Raw genomic sequence first — 16,699 nt, 5'->3', positions numbered from 1 at the left:
ATTTTTTAATGGGCATGGCTTAAATTATTAATTGTTTTCATGCCAACCAAAAAGGACAGGGAGACCCACCTTGGAAAGGGGCTGAAGCTTCAGGCAGGTGAAATGCCCATGAGCTGGGCTTGGGGGACCTTGAGAATCTGACTCTATTAGGCTAGAATCTCTTCAGTAAAAATTTACCACTTACTCAACCTTGAAATAGAAACTCTGAACTCAGAAATGTAACTTCTACTTCCTGCCACTAGAATTCCATCAGCATCCTCTAATCCAATTGTTCACCAGGAGCAGACGGTCCCTGAAGGAATCTGATAACTAAACATCAGGTAATTGGCTTGAATGTGGGGGTGAGTGTGACCTATTCCGAAGATTTTTCACCGATATAACATCAGAAAACTTTTAATGAGGAAACCATTCAGCTTCTCCCTCTTGCAGGGAATGGGGTCCACGCTGGAGGATGGTTTCACTAGGAGAGCATCCCAAGGTCTTTTGCTAAGTGATATGAAACAGATGTCTGCATCTTTAGGAAAGGGAGGAATCAGGTGGCCTCTAAAATTGGGGGACTTCTCATTACAATTGCCAATCTACGAGATGAAGAAACCAAATTCCACAGAATGAAAGAGAACAGGAAGTCACTGTGACAAAATAAACTCTGAATTAAAGATCCCCAGAATCAGGAAAGGGGAATGCCAAAATACAAGACCAAAATAACTTGCTAGGAGAGCTGAAAAATTGCATCTTCATCGCTGGAACCGTAAGTCAGTCTACATGATACAATTATGCTAATAACAAAGACAATTTAAGATTTTTTTTTAAAGCAGAAACATCTAACACTCCACGCAATGTCTTTTCACATGATTTTATTCATTTATTCTTCACAACAAACCTATGAAGTAGCTACTATAATTGTCCCTGCTTTACAGATAGGGGAAACTGAGGCATAGGAAGATCCATATTGCTCTCCTGAGGTCACAGAGTTAGTAAAGGGAGAAGCTGAGATAAAAACCCAGGCATTGCAATTTCCAAGTCCATGTTCTTATCTACCCCATATTGCCTCTTGCAATGAATAACATTGTCTGAGTCCTTCAGCCTTAGTCTGTTTTGTGCCGCTATGACAGAATGCCACAAACTGGGCAATCTACAAAGAACAGCTTTATTTCTTACAGTTCTAGAGGTGTGGGTCCACACCTGTCAACACCCTTCTTGCTGCATCATCCCATGGTGGAAGACAGAAGGGCAAGAGACAGCACACTTGTGCAAGAGAGCAAGAACTTGAACTCTCAGTCTCAAGCCTTTGATCATTGCCATCCATTCACTTGGGAAGGTGGAGCCCTTCTGACCTAAGCACCTCCCCTTAGGCTCCACCCACAACACTGTTGTGCTGGGAATGGAGTTGCCAGCACATTGTTTTTCAAACTGCAAAAAATTAAATAAGTTTCTCTGCTGCAGGTCTCCTGGGAGGCTTAACTATGTCCTGTGATTTTGCAAAGCAAGAATGAGGCACCATCTTCAAACTCTTATGGAGAGTTGTTTTGAGGAAGTAAAATTTCTAGTCACACACATTAGGAAACACTGCCCAATTTTGTTTAATGAGCATCAGTCCATGTGACAGGACAAGTTTGAAAACTTGGTGCTTTTTTTTTTTTTTTTTTGGCTAATTGAGTTGGGTAACTCTCATACCCAACTGATCATGGCTTGTTAATTCTAAGCATCTATCCTCTGCATTCCATCTCACCCATTACCTCCCAGCCTCCAGTGCCTCTAATCAGTCTCCACCCCCACCATATAATCCTCAAGCACACAGCTAATCATATCACTCCATGCTTAGCAATCTCCAGTGGCACCCTTGACTTGCACCAAACCCCTTACCTATGAGCCTTTCACGCCTCAGAGTCACAGCACGCGTCTCCACCTTCCTCTCTTTACCCCAGTATGCTCTGGCCCCTGCCTTCCTTTGCAAACTCACCTCTGGGTAATAGTGGGCTGATAAGTCTGCCACTTGGCCTAGACAGAAAACCCCTAAACACACGGATCTCTGATATCTACACGCTACCTGGCAGAGAGCAGGCATTTGATAAACACTGCAGTGCAAACATGTCAGACCTTCCAAGCATGTGATGCTCCCACTGCCTGGAATTCCTGAGGGCCTGCAATACTCGTGTGAAACTGCATTCCTTGTTCAAGGGCCAGTTCAGTGTCACCTCCCTTGTCATATCTTCCCAGTCTCCAGGCATGCTCCCAAGTAGACACAGCACATTCATTAGAAGACTGCCTGAGTCTCTGACTGGCCTCCAACTCCTCCCAAGGAGAGGCCCCATCTTTTTCACCTTGGCATGACCCCCCACCAAGGTCCAGCACCTCACCTGTCATTTACCCAACAAATATTTACTGTGTGCCCACCTGATGCCAAACACTATACTAGGTACCAGGGACACGTGACATGTATAAGCCAGTTAAGGTCTCTTTCCTAAAGACTTTACATTTACATTCTAGGGAAGCACACAGACAAAACCCAAATAAGCTGACTATCACTTTAATTTCAAATTGAGGTAAGTCTTCTACAGAAACCAAAAAATGTAGTAGGAAGGAACCTAATTTAGTCAGGTTGGTCAAGAAACATGGCATTTCAGCTCAGAGGTCAAGGGTGAAGACCATGTAGTCACAACAATAGGGGTGAGAAGAGCATTCCAGGCAGAAGGAACAGCATGTGCAAAGCCTCTGAGCTCATGTACACACAGTGTCTTCAAGGAACCGATGAAACAGATCAGCCCGGATAGAACCTAGTGAGGGCAAGGGAGATTGGTCCTCACCACTTACAAGCTGGTGACCTTGAACAAGCCAAGTGCCCTCTTAGTGTCTCAGGTTCTTCATCTACAGAAACGCAAATAATAGTCTCCACCTTCTGGAGTTGTTATAACGAGTCAGTAAATGCTACTAGTCGTTATTGTAATAAGGGCAAGTGAAACAGAGAATTTAAAGCAACAATTTGGAAGACATAAGCCCAATAATACAGAATGGTAACGACAAGAAAGGGACTTAAGTGGTAAGGTTGGCCAGATGCCCATCTGTCTTTTCTGTGCACAAGGCAGACACAGCTCAACCTTCTTGGAAGACTCTTAATCACAGTGCTCCTTCCTCTCAGGACAAAGGAGTTCTTTGGGGTCTCCTCGTGGGCCAAACAGTAGCTCTCAGGGCACTCATTTATTGCCTGGCTGCTTTCCACATCTAACCTCTGAGCGTCTCCAGGGCAGAACTGCATTCATCTTTGTTTCCCCCAGAGCCTAGTACAGGGCCTGGCCCATGACTGGTATTCAACAAGGGTTAGCTGAATTGGATTAAGAACTAAATTTGAAAGTGACTAAATTCCTGTCCATGTCTCCACGATACCGGCAGAAGTTGTTTCACTGATTTGCGTTCACTGGGTTGGCCTGTTAACTGGTGTGGTAGAAAAACCAGCCTTTGTCTTGAAACTTGGAGCTATTTAGCAAACACAGACTGAAACCCTCACACAAAAGGGATTTGTGGCCTTCGCCCCATGTGGTTCTTTAGTGGGTGATGAGTATACTAAAACTTGGCATTTTTTTGTTTCCAAATGCAGACCATGAACAGAAGAACTTAGAGGAGGCATTTAGGAAAAACAGGCAGCATGGAAATAAACATGGGAAAATAAAGCCTCTTGAATCAGGAAGATCTGGGTTCCAAGCCATTTTCCCATATGCTCCCTGCGTCCCTGGGGGCACGCTCCTCAGGCTTTGTGGGCCTTGGTTTCCCTAGCATGGAACAGGTAACAGTGACATCACAACCCCCTCCTCCTCAATGCAGTATCCAATCCCCCCTTGGCCTTTCAGAAATGGTGTACACTCCATGCAGCAGAATCCAAACATGACAAAATGTTACAAAAGCAAAAACCGAGACCCACAGGCAGATTCCCAAAACGCAGACCTGAACATTGTGCTCAACATGGAGGAGCTGCTGGGAACAGGGCAAACGCTAGGTCACAGGACGAGTGGAAACCTCTGAGAAATTTTTAAAAAAACCAATCAATATATACTTATGAAAGTGCCTACTGCCTGAGATAAGGTCATTTAAAAAATAAATCTATTCCATTAAAACATGAATTTACTAACCGGGGTATTCTTAATGGTGCTTGTTGGAAGTCAGAGAGCATCAATTAAAGAGATGGTGCAGATACGGACTGGAGATAGGATGCTCAGGTCTGAGGACCTCCGTTGCCAGTTCTACCAAAGGACAACAGCAAAAGAGCCAAACTGGCTTTGGAACAAGGTAAGCGTTCTCCCCGTGTCAGACATTCCCTTTTGGATGCCTACTTTGCAATAAGTAGGATACATCCCAGCCATCTCTAATGGTTAATGAAGACCTGGGGGGACCTAGGTTGACCCCAGTGCTAGAAGTTCCCCCAAACTCATCGCAGCATTCGCGATGCATGGGTTCAGCCTGTGCCAGGGTAATTCAGTAGTGCCCCAAGGCCGGAATAACATGCTCCTCTTTGCTCCCCACTGCTTCCACCCCCACAGACAGTTGTCCTAGTTGCTTCTACACAATTAGTTGGCACAATGGGGTCCTCATACAAGAAGGAGGGGCTGTCCCCAAATCCCATCATTATTATTATCACTGTCATTAGAGCTGCACTGGACCATAAAGAAGTGTCACTGCACAGACTTCAAGATCTGCACAAGGACACATCCCAGACTGGAGAGAAAGGAGGAACAGAGGTACACAGGATGACCTTCCGTCCCCAACTACCCTCCTGGCCACTCAGCTGAATATTGCTGCCACCTTTCAAGTGGAAGAGCTCCACAGTGGAAGGAATGTGCTCCTTCAGGTCTTGGCTCAGATGTCCCCTTCCCCATCAGGCCTCCCTAAGCCCTTTGTGTAAAATCGTTGCCCGCCCGGCTCCAGCCAGTGCTGCCTGTTCTCTTTCTTGGCTCTGTTGCCTTCATTAGCACCGACTGTCATCTGATATGTTCTTTATTGATTTTTGCAGTGCCCATCATCCCAAATAAATGCCCACTCAGGATCGCAGAATGTCACCTTATTTGGAAACAGGGTCTTTTGTAGATATAATTAGTAAAGGACCTCAAGATGACTTTGGGCGCACAATGACGGCCACCTTTCTAAGAAAGGAGAGAAAGATCTGGACCTTCACAGGGGATAAGGTCATGAGACCAAGGCAGAGATGGAGTCATCCTGCTATGGCCAAGCAACACCAGGAGCCACAGGAAGCTGGGAGAGGTGAGGACAGATCCTCCCCTGGACCCTCCTTGGCCCTGTGGATTTCAGACTTTTGGCCTCCAGAACTGTTAGAGATAACTTTGTGTTGTTTCAAGCCACCAACTCCGTGACAACTTGTTTTGGCAACCCCAGGGAGCCAAGACACCTCATAAGACTGACCACAGTGAATTTTGGTCTGTGTTGTTCACTGTGGGTGCTCAGAATCTTAGTGTGCAGGACACAGTCTGACCTATCCTAGGTGTTCAATAAAATCTGTTAAGTGAATGTACAGATGCTTAAAGCTCCAAGGAATAGAGGCCTCTGCAACCAAGGAGGCCCTGAATTTCACTCTTTTAGGTCTGTCACTAATCATGAAAGGTCCATTTGGGCCTTTTGCTCCAGGCTCTCTCCTCTCTCCAACTGCTGTGAAGGATAATGTCTTTCTTGCTGCTTCTTCCCTTTCTTACACTGGGAATTGGAGCTAGGCCCAGACTTGAATCCTAGTTCCACCACTTGTTCCTACCTCTGGTAGGTGAATAATGACCCCCAAAGACATCCCCATCCTAATCCCTGGGCCCTGGGGCCATGCTACCTTATGTGGGAAAGGCATTTGGCAACTGACAGTGGGAATTTTGGGTTATCTCTGTGGCCCAAAATCACAAGGATCCTTATAAGAGGAGGAAGGAGAGTGAGTCAGAGAAGATGTGAGGGCGGATGGTCCAGGCCAGGAGGGATCTGCAGATGCTTGGAAGACGCAGGAAGCGCCTCAGAGCCAAGGAGTGCAGCTGGCTCCCAGAAACTGGAAAAGGCAAGGACACGGGTTCTTTCCACAGCCTCCAGAAGAAACACAGTCCTTGGCTTTAGTCCAGTGAAGTCCCTTTCAGACTTGTGACCTCTAGAAGTTCAAGGCAAGAGATCCACACCATTGAAGTCACCAAGTAGGTAGTGATCCATTACAGCAGCAGAAGGGAACCAAGCTCAGCCTGAGCCTGTTTACTACCTACAAAGCCCAAAGGCAACGGTGCTGGCTTCAGGGGCCCTAAGGGTACCAGATGCATGAGCAGGGTGGAGTCCCACAGACGGCCTGTGCTCAAGGCAGGCCCTCGGTGTTGGGGGCACTGCAACTGCCCTCTGAAGCATGATGGGCTACCTGCAAGCCTTTTTTTATGGAGGACCCCCCAGCAGTCCTCTCTGTGGCCCACAGCCCACCTTTCACAATGGCAGAACAGACTCACTAGGGCTTCAGAAGAACAAAACCGGCCAGGCTCGGTGGCACACGCCTGGGATCCCAGTGGCTCCAGAGCCTGAGGCAGGAGGATCACGCGTTCAAAGCCAGCCTCAGCAAAAGCAAGGCACTAAGCAACTCAGTGAGACTCTGTCTCTAAATAAAATACAAAATAGGGCTGGGAATGTGGCTCAGAGTGCCCCGGAGTTGAGTTCCATTCCTAGTACCAAAACAAAAACAAAACAAACAAAATTTAAAAAACCCACAAGCACCGTGCACCATGGAGAGTCATGGTCAAGTTTTAGGGCAACGGCAGCCCTGTGGGGAGGGTCCACTCACGGCTAGTGATTGGCTCTGAGGGGCTCCAGGAAGGAGAATCTCTTAGAGACCTCAAGACAGGAGGGCAAGGCCAGGGGCTGGAATGTATCCACAGCAACCATCAACGCGGAGAAACACTCAGATCTCCATTTCCTCTCCCCTGTGTAAACCCCTCTGCCACCCTGGACCCTTCAGCAAGTCTGACGGGGAGATGATCGCCCAGGCTGTGGTGAGGCCAGTTGAGGAATGATCCCTTTCACAGTTTCACACGTGTCACAGCCCAGCAGTAGCTGATGACCTCAAAAAAGTTACCAGGGGCTGCCTGGGTTCTCCAACTATCGCCATGGAGGAAACAGGTAGTAGAATAGTATGTGGGGGCGGGTAATATCAATTGATACCAGTAATCAAGGGAGGCATCTAGATACCTCATAATTAGCCTGCCCAGAGGCTTTGTCTCCACCCTTTGCAGGGTGAGGCATTGAGAGATGGGACAATAAAGGCAAGAGTGGCCACAGGGCCCATTTTATGAAGAGGATCCTTCCTTGAATCCACTGTGTGACTAAAACCAAAGTAAGCTGAACCCTATGGTGGTGTTGGGAGATGGGGAGATGCATGAAATTTGGAGAATTGGCCTCCAGTAGAAGACTCAGGAAGAGATGTGAGATAAACCCAATCTTTACAAAGTTCAGTGGAGGGAAGCAATCCCTCGAGGGTGGGGTTCCAGTTCATCTTCTACATTGCCACCCAAGATAATATTTTGAAGACACATTTTTTTTTTAAAGATACAGCTCTTTGCCTAACACCCACTAATAAGTTCCAGCACAGACTAATAAAGTCTAAACTTGGGGCCCCTCACATCCTGGTCCCACCCAGCAGCCTCATCTCCTTCCTTCCTTCCTTCTAGAACCTGTGTCCTGGGGACAAAATCCAACCCGCCACTCCCTAAACAGACCTCTTGCTGGGCTGGTTCTTCGGTCTGAAGGGCCTTCATGGAAGCATGCCCTCTTCTCTTGGTGAAAGTCTATTCAGGCTTCAAGGCCCAATGTTTAAGGCCACCTCCTCTCTGAAGCCTTTCCCAACCTTGGGGACAACTAATGGCCCTCCTGTGGCTTCCCTCATAGATAATGTCACTTTTAGTGCTGACTGAGAAGCAGGCACTGTGGCTGAGACTTCAAGCACACTATCTGATTTTGCCCTCTCGGCAGCCCTCTGGGGCAGACACTATCAGGGTCCCTTCCTCATAGATGAGGAGATTCAGCACAGAGAACATAGGAGGCTTGCAGGTGGCCCCGAGGCCAGACTCCACTCTGAGGACAGGCTCTCTTCAAGCTCTACTTGCTCTGCTGTACGGCTCCTTCTGCCAGGGTGGAAATCTGTGCCCCGTGTGTTGTGCATCCCAAATGGGCTACTCTTCCTACATCCTACTTGGTCAGCGACATCTCTGTTCCTGTGGTCACACAAGCCAGAGGCCTGCACTCCTTCCCCTGTGAGCTCCACACCCAGGTCTCTGCAATTGGTAAGAGAGCTGTGACTCAGCTCTCACACCTCTCAGAAGCCCCTCCCCACCAACCTTGGGTACCCATCCTTTAGACTGTAACCTAGGGCCTCATCCAGTGCTTGGGACCCAGGCAGAATCGGGTGTGTGGTTGGGTATCACTTTATTTTCTTTGTGAGGTCTTGGATCAAGGAAGAGAGAATACATCTTCCAGAAAAACTGTGGCCACCTTGGTATTTCATTTTTCATTTTATGGCCCTGTTTTCAGAGTGTCAGACTCAAGGGGGAATTCAGTTAATCTCCGAGTCCCATCAGCGCTGTCTTCCAAATAGCTCCTGAATCCACCCACTTCTTCCCACCACCACACTATCACCGTAAGTCGACCCCCGGACTCCTCCTGGACTACACCCAGATGCTAACTGATCTGCGGTGCCTGGTGACATCCAAGACCATTTTGTACCCCAGGTTCTGAGACATGGCCCATCTGTTCACTCTTCTAAAGTGATCCCTGCAGAGGCTCCCCGTGGTCCTTCCAACAAAATGCACAAGACCCTTCCTCACCTGCCCCGACTTACCAGCCCACTCATCTCCCAACACTCCACTGCTGTTCTGTGTGCTCATCCACGCTGAGCTCTGGGGCAGGCTCTCTCGGTGCTCCTGGCCTTCATCCAGACTTTCCCAGCTAGTTGCCCTGCCCCCTCATTACCTAGCTTCGGTGTCCCTTCCTTGGGGGACCCCACCCTGACCTTTCGAACTTAGATGTTCTTTATGCACCCCCCATGAAATCCTAGGCTTCCTAGTATACCAGCCCTTATTATACTGTTTCATTCATCTCTTTTACTTGCTGATGGATTGGATTATGGTTCCCAATTCTTCAGTCCCTCCTGTATCAAGATTACACATCCATCCTGCCCTTTGCCGGTCATTTTGCAACATATCCTGCTAGGGTCGGTCCAGTGTATTTCCCTACTCCACTGATATTGGACTTGGCTACGGAGGTTGCTTTAGCAGTGGAATATCAGTAAACATGCCATTAGCAGAAGCTGTGAGTGGGTTAGATACTTTATCTTGGTGTCTTGTGCTTCTGCTGTCTGATTCTGTGGTCAGAATTAGAGACATACAAGGCAGACCTGAATGCTATCTTCATCTTGACAGAGACCCCATGTTCCTCCCCACAGCTGACAGGTGGACCCATGAGCAAGAAAAAGAAATGTAAATAAATTCATTCTTATAAGCCACTAAGAATTTGGGGAGTTGTTTGTTACATGGCATTACTGAAGCAGAAACCTGACCGATACACTTATCTATATCCTGCACTAGATTACAAGCTCTATATAGAGAAGAAAGAACTGTATTTCCAGCTTTGAGCACAGGATTTAGCACACTGTAGTTGCTTAATAAATGTTCGTGATTGGATATATGATTAAGTGAACAATCAGGCCATTGACAGGTCTGCCTCTCCAGCAAGAATTGAATTCCTTAAAGCCAAGAATGGCATCCGATTTCTCTCAACAGTACCTAGCTATCTCACTTCCCACATTGGGCTCTTGGTAAGTATTCAACAAATATTTGTTGAAATTAAATAAATTTAATTTTGTGGGCTGGCTTGGGAATCAATTCTTAATTTATGACATTGTTTCTATGGGAAAATGCACTCTGCGTGCCAAACAAACTTGCAAATGAACTTTTGGAACCTCACCCGATCATTGGTTCAGGATTGCCAGTTTTGTGGAAATCCATAACTGAACACATGTGCTGTGCTTTGCAATATGGGAGAAACTGAGAAACTGCTTCCAAACCCAAGATATTCAGCCTGCAAAAAATTCACTTTCCACCCACACACACAAATTCAGCACAGGTTGGATTTGAGCTTCCAACAATAAAATACTAGACTTTTTAGAGCCCATTGTTTACCTAATTGCTTTTTATCTTGCTTATACTGGGTGCCTATTCTTAACACTGGATCAAAAGGAAGTTAAGATGGTTTTCTGCCCCCCCCCCCATCCACTTTCTAGACATGTATACAAGAAAGTTCAACCTTCTCAACAGAGAAAATAAATTATTTTTCTAAATAAATCTGTGACATTTAAAATAAACACAGCTCTACAGTTATAAGAAAACATCCCCCTTTAGAATTCCTAAGTTTGAATGGTACTGGGAGCTTAACATGAGTCACAGATCTGAGGCTTAGTTTCATTTCATCTTGGGCCAGAACCAAGTGATCTGACGTGGCTGTGAAGGGCCACCATCACTCCATGATTTCAGAATAGTTTCTAATACTTAAGGCACAGGGCTCAAACTGCCATTGACTCAAACCGATCAATCACTCAATCTACTTCACTCATTTAACATGTTTTTTGAGCACATTATGGTACATTACACATTATGCTACATTATATACACAATGTATTATGTATACATATACATTATATACATATACATAATGTAGCATAAAGGGAGAGGCAGAGAAATACCTTTCAACAAAGGGAGAGGTAGAGAAATAGGGCCAGTCGGGTGAGGTGGTGAGCATCTGTAATCCTAGCAATTCGGGAGGCTGATGCAGGAGGATCGCAAGTTCAAGGCCAGCCTGGACAACTTAGTGAGACCCTGTCCCAAAATAAGAAAATTAAAAGGGCTAGGGATGTCGCTCAGTGGTATAGCACCCTTGGTTTAAATCCCCAGTACCATAATCAACAAAAAGACAAATAAATAAATGAGAAAGAGAGAGAAAGAAAGAAAAGAAGGTCACAGTGATGGGCCATGGAAAAAAATAAAAACAATGTATGTAAAGGGAGGCTACTTAAGATTGGGTAGTCAGGGGAAGACAGATGTGTGTTCTAGGATCAGGTAGTCAAAAAAAGAGCCGGCCATGGCAAAACCTGGGGGAAGAACATTCTAGAATGAGGAAACAGGAAGTTCAAAGGTTCTGGGGCAGGAACATGCTTGGCATATTTGTAGTTCCAAAAGAAAGTCAATGTGGCCAGGGTAGAGTGACAGAAGGAGGGAGTGGCATGAGAGGTCAGAGAAGCAGTGACAGACCAGATCACATGAAGTCTTGTCTGAAGGGAGGGAGCTGAACTGTGCCCGAAAATACAAAGCCAGGGGTGGTTATTAAGCTGGGGAGTGGCACTTGGGTTTTAAAAGAGCTGCTCTTCTTGGAGAGAACTGGGACAGGGCAGGGGCAGCAGGAAGCAGTCTTTTCTAGAATCTGCAACTCCAGAACTGCCCACGTGCTTCAACTTCTTCTCTGACAGCTCCTTTCACCTTTGGATCTTACTCAAAAGCAGCTCTCCCCTGAGGACCCAGCTTCCCCATCCCCTCGGGGGGCTGGCTGCTTCCTCTCCCTCGTGGAGGGTGTCCCACTTGAGTCTCACGACCTCTTCTCTCTTTCTAGCCCACCCCCAGCCTCAAAGCCCTGCCAGCAGACTCCACCCTGCACCACTCCTTGTGGTCCCCATCCACAGACCACCCCCGCTGGGCCACTTCCCTCATTCCTTGACTACTTAGCTCTTGGCTCTCTTCAACACGGTGCCCACCCTCCTTCCCAATGACTGCAATTTCCACATAGGGGACTGATCCATAGAACACTTAGTGGTGACCCTTTCAGATCCTTGACCCCTCTCTGCCAATGATCTCATCTTTAACCCTACTTCGGTGACACAGCCTTCTCCTAGATCTTGTCATTACCAATGACTGCATCCCACCAAGACCTCAACTTTGAGCCCCCCCTCACTGTCCAGCCCCTACTTGATTTCTAGTTCTCCAACCACAGTCTCAATGCCTTTTACTTCCTTTGGCCCCAGTGCATCCATCATCTCCCCTCCTCAGCATCCATGCATTACATGTTCCCTCATATGTTGGCCCCATGCCTCTGGCTCCACTTCAAAGGCAAGACCACCAATGAATGTCAAGGGGGCTCTAATGCTGCCAAGCAACCATGCTATATTTCCCTACTCTGTTCTCTGCCCCATTTTCTGTTTCACTCCCCTTTCCTCTTTCCTCAAACCTCCAGAGCCTCCTCCCCCACTTTGCCATCACTGGTCTAAAGTCACTGAAGATGACGTAAGCAATGTGAAGACAATGCACTGGCTTCTGCGCATTCCTGTACCTAGGCTCAGCTCCTCACCTTCCCTCCCATCACCAAGGATGAACTGTCCGTGGTGCTGTCTGAGGCTGACCTCCCTGCAGCACCCGAGGTCATATTTTCTGTCATCTGCTGAAAAGACAACATTCTATATCTCTCCCTCCTCCCTCCTGCAACATTCTACTGGAATTCCCCCAACAGCGCAAAAAATGTACTCTTAGTTCATGTATCTTTAAAACTCTCCAAATTCCACAATCTCCTCTAGCTTCTCTTCCATTTTTTTTTTCCTGGTACCTGTCCCACTAAAGTTCCTCTAAGGAGTTGTCCCTGCTCTCGGCCTTCTTTTCTTCACATTTTCTTTCATAGCTTTAGTATCTCCCCAAACACAGACTTCTGTCACAGTCACCAACCATCACCTGGTACGGACAATGGGCCAATTCTCCCGGGGACCTCTTGGCAGGGTCTGGCACAGTAGATGGCTCCCTCCTCCTTCTCCTGGGCTTGCAGAGACCACTCCCTTCCATTTTTCCCTCTTCTCTTTCTGTCTGCTCCCTCCTCATTTCCTTTTCTGTTTCCCTTCTTCTCCCCAACCCCTAAACATTGCTGAACCTCTACTCTCAGTTCTCGAACTTCTCTCCCCAATCTACACTCCCTTGCGGGTCTGCTCTTCAGGCTTCTGTAACTACCATTTTTCATACCACCAACTACCAAATTCCTGTCATCAGCTCCAGACCTGAGTTTGTCCAACAAATAGTCACCATCTACATGTGGTTTTTTAATCCCCACCACCATCACCAGCATCACCAAATTATCTGCTGCATGGAGCTCTACAGATAGAGAAAGGCCCCCTAAATGGAATGGATCTAAAAGATTATGGCAAGACTGCTTCAGTCTTGTGTGGAATGATAAAATGCTGGCCATGATCCGTTAATTTCTTAAACTCTAGTCTTGGGCAAACTATGAGAAGAAAAGGTTCCTACCCAATTACAATTATTCATGAGAATTTTCCTGGGCTGCTTCTTTTGTCTGCCAGTGACTCTTGACAGAAACAGCCCGGTAAAGGAGCTATAGCAAAAGGGGAGGGCGGTCACTTGTCTGGTGGCTGCTTGGATTGTGACTTCCTCCATGAACTCTTAATTAATTCCATCCCCATATTTTTAGTTTCTTCCCTGAACCGCTAGCTTACATGATCTTCCCCTCTCTCCCTTCATTTCTCTTGGCTTCCTCCTCCATCATCTCCCCAATTTGCTTCCTGGGCCTCTTTTCTCTCCCCAGCTGCCCCCTTGTTCAGCCCTCAGCATCTTTCCACCTGCTTGACTCTTTCTTATCCCTTTTCACCTTTCAAAACGGAAAGCACCAAACTGACAGACACTGTTATACGTTTTATTCCCCCCCCCCCTTCCTGCATGAGCTGCAGCTAAGGCTCTCTCCCTCTTGCTTCTATAGCAAGCGCAGAGTACTGGGTTGCCATGGCAACAGCGGATCCAACCAGGCTGGTCCCAGGGACGCTAAGAACTGCCATGGCGAGGAAGCCGCTCCAAGTCGCCCCTGAGCCTAGATGGGTCGTGTACATCGTAATTCAAGACCAGGCTGGGCAGATTCTGCCTGGAGACCAAGATTGTACATCAGGCCCACGGCTGTATGGTGCACGAGGAGACAACACCATCAATAATAAAGCTTCCACCGGGTGCACAGAATACAAGACATGATAAGGATTCATTTGAAAATTTTCAAACATCCCTATTCTTTTATCTTCTCCAAGGGAGAACCTTCTCTCTCTCTCTCTCTCTCTCTCTCTCTCTCTCTCTCTCTCTCTCTCCCCCCCTCGAGTCTCGGGGAACTCTCTAGAAAGTAAGAGATGATCTGCCTGCTCTGGCTTCTCCCTCATGATGCTGCACACCCTTCCCCTCTTCCCTCCCCCGCCCCCCCCCCCCCCCCGTCCCAATTCAGTGGCCGGGAGTGGCCCAGGGCAAATGGCTTGGTAGCACTGACATGGCTGAAAGCATCTTCTGGGATCAATGAGGGTTGCACCATGAAATTTCAGTTCTGGAAGAGATCTGTCCCCCCAGGTTACCGGAACGGATGGTTAAAGTAGGGCAACAAGTGTCCTGCTGAATAACACTCTTGAAAAGGCACCTTAGGGAGAAAGAATTCAGGAAATACCTTTGTAGCAAATGGCACCAACCGCAGTGGGGGTCTGCTGCTGTTAAGCACTCTGAACAGGATTTATGTTTACTGCAGTTTGCAACACGAATTCTCCTCACCTAAAAATAAAGATGACAGTGGTTCAGATGGAATTATAAGCAACACCCCCCCCCAAAAAAAAGAAAGAAACCCCAACCCTATAACACCTTATCTGATGAAAGCTACAAGAGTGTATTTATCAACTTGAACTCTGAATGTCTCCACAATGGTATCAGGCGACAGGTCTCAAGTTCTAGGATAGGATGCAGTTGTGTAAAAATCACCTGGGGAGCTTTTGAAAGTATGTACAGTGAGCCCTCTGCATCTGCAGATTCCTCATCCATGATTCTCAGATTGGAAATATATGGAAAAAAAAAATGTGTCTGAATGGGGCGTGGTGGCACGTGCCTGTAATCCAAGCAGCCCTAAGCAACTTAGAAACTGTCTCAAAACAAACAAACAAAAAATGTTTAAAAAGGGCTGGGGATGTGGCTCAGTGGTTAAGCACCCCCAGGTTCAATCTCCAGTTCCACCTTTTCCCCCCAAATGTGTCTGTATGTGTTCAGTACAATTTTTCTCATAATTATTCACTAAATAATACAGTATAATATCTATTTGCATAAGATTGACATTATATTAGGCATTGTAAGCAATCTAAAGATGATAAAGTATATGGAAGAATGTGCGCAGGTTATATGCAAGTTCTATACAACGGACTTGAGTAGTCGTGAATTTTGGTATCCCAGACGGTTCCTAGAACAAATCCCTGGAAGACACGGAGGGATGACTAATTCCCAGACTTCCCTGCCACTGAGATTCTCACCATGTCTGAGGATGGAGCCTAGGAATTTGTGTTGAGCTCTTCCAAGTGAACCTGGCCTGTGTCTGGGTTCCTGATGGGCTAATGATGATTTCCACAGGAATAACGGAATCAGATCACCTGGTTTTCATTCAGGAACAGTCAGTGTGTGATTGGTGGCATTTTGGAAATGAGCATTTGGGAACAGCAACTGGCTCTGCCCCAGAGGATCAGCATGATGTTGGTACTGGATATGGAAACGTGGAGGTCAAGATCAGGCCTCCCTCCTCCCTGACATGGATAGCTCCATCACCTCAGCTGCCACCCTCTCCACTAGGGGTGAAAATAAAAGAAAGAGGGAAGTATTCAAAGTACTTCCCTGCTCTTAAAGCTGTGTCTCCTGTTGTCAGGACACAGGTGCCCTCAGAGTGGCCTATACTGGGCAGACCTAGGCAGCTGAGATACCTTGTCAGAGGCTCTGAGCACCTAAACGTCCCATGGCATATTTTTGAAGTCAAATACTAAAGTAAGTAGTAAGGAAACTTGTGGAACTCATTATGCTAGGAGGCTGTCCATGCTGAACTCATAAGTAACTACCCAAGATTAGAGAAATGAAGAGTTCTAGAAGGGGTTCACAAGGGAAACGGAATATCCTGAGGAGGCTCTCTCAGTAGTAGGGTGACTTCTTAGAGGACAGCTACACCCTTCCATTTCCTGGTGTTCCACCCGGCTGACAGATGCAGCCCACCATGTCTGAGCCAGAATGAACCAGAATACAGATATTTCCTTGTCGCTCACAAAACATCTTTTAATTCTGAGGGGCTCTAATAAGTGTCATGTAACTGCTCCAACCTTGCTTCCTCATCTGTAAAATGGCGATGGTACAACCTACTTTGTGAGGTTACCATAGACACTGTCTGGTGATATTAAATAAAATGCATCATAAATATTGGCTATGGATATTATGTAAAAAAGGGTTCTATCAACAAATTCGAAGACATAGACTAAAAAGTTAAATAGGTTTCCTTAGCACAGGCTTCTGAGATCCTTAACTATGCTGAGCACCATGGGGGTACAGGAGAGTGAGTGACAGCTGATCACAGGACCACTTCCACTCAGAACATTCAGTGGAATATGAACCTCCAGAATGTTCTTTGAGAATGACCACCCAGTGCATTTCAGTACACAAATAAAGCTCTATGTAAAAGACTGTACACTGTAAATATTGTATTGTACCTGCTCTCTAACTTAGCAACACTCTATTAGTGACTACTCCACATCAATGCGTGTATCTCCACTGGATTGTGTTTAATGGACATATATTATACCACTTTATGGATTACCATGGCTTATTGATTTAGCTGTATT

The 16,699-nt window shown here is 46.7% G+C and overlaps 1 protein-coding gene across 2 annotated transcripts in view; it reads right to left on the bottom strand.

The window, feature by feature from the left end:
• The window catches only part of PLXNC1 (plexin C1), a 145,224-nt gene that overhangs the window by 95,982 nt on the left and 32,543 nt on the right, over positions 1–16,699 (bottom strand). For both annotated transcript variants that reach the window (XM_081311525.1, XM_081311524.1), the window contains exon 4: positions 14,512–14,612. In XM_081311525.1, coding sequence (XP_081167651.1) covers positions 14,512–14,612 — 101 coding nt within the window. The remainder of the gene's footprint in view (positions 1–14,511; positions 14,613–16,699) is intronic.

The sequence above is a fragment of the Spermophilus citellus genome, assembly GCF_964194105.1.
Source record: "Spermophilus citellus genome assembly, chromosome: 10".
In the NCBI taxonomy this organism is placed as follows: Eukaryota; Metazoa; Chordata; class Mammalia; order Rodentia; family Sciuridae; genus Spermophilus; species Spermophilus citellus.
This window is presented reverse-complemented; position numbering and strand designations above follow the sequence as displayed.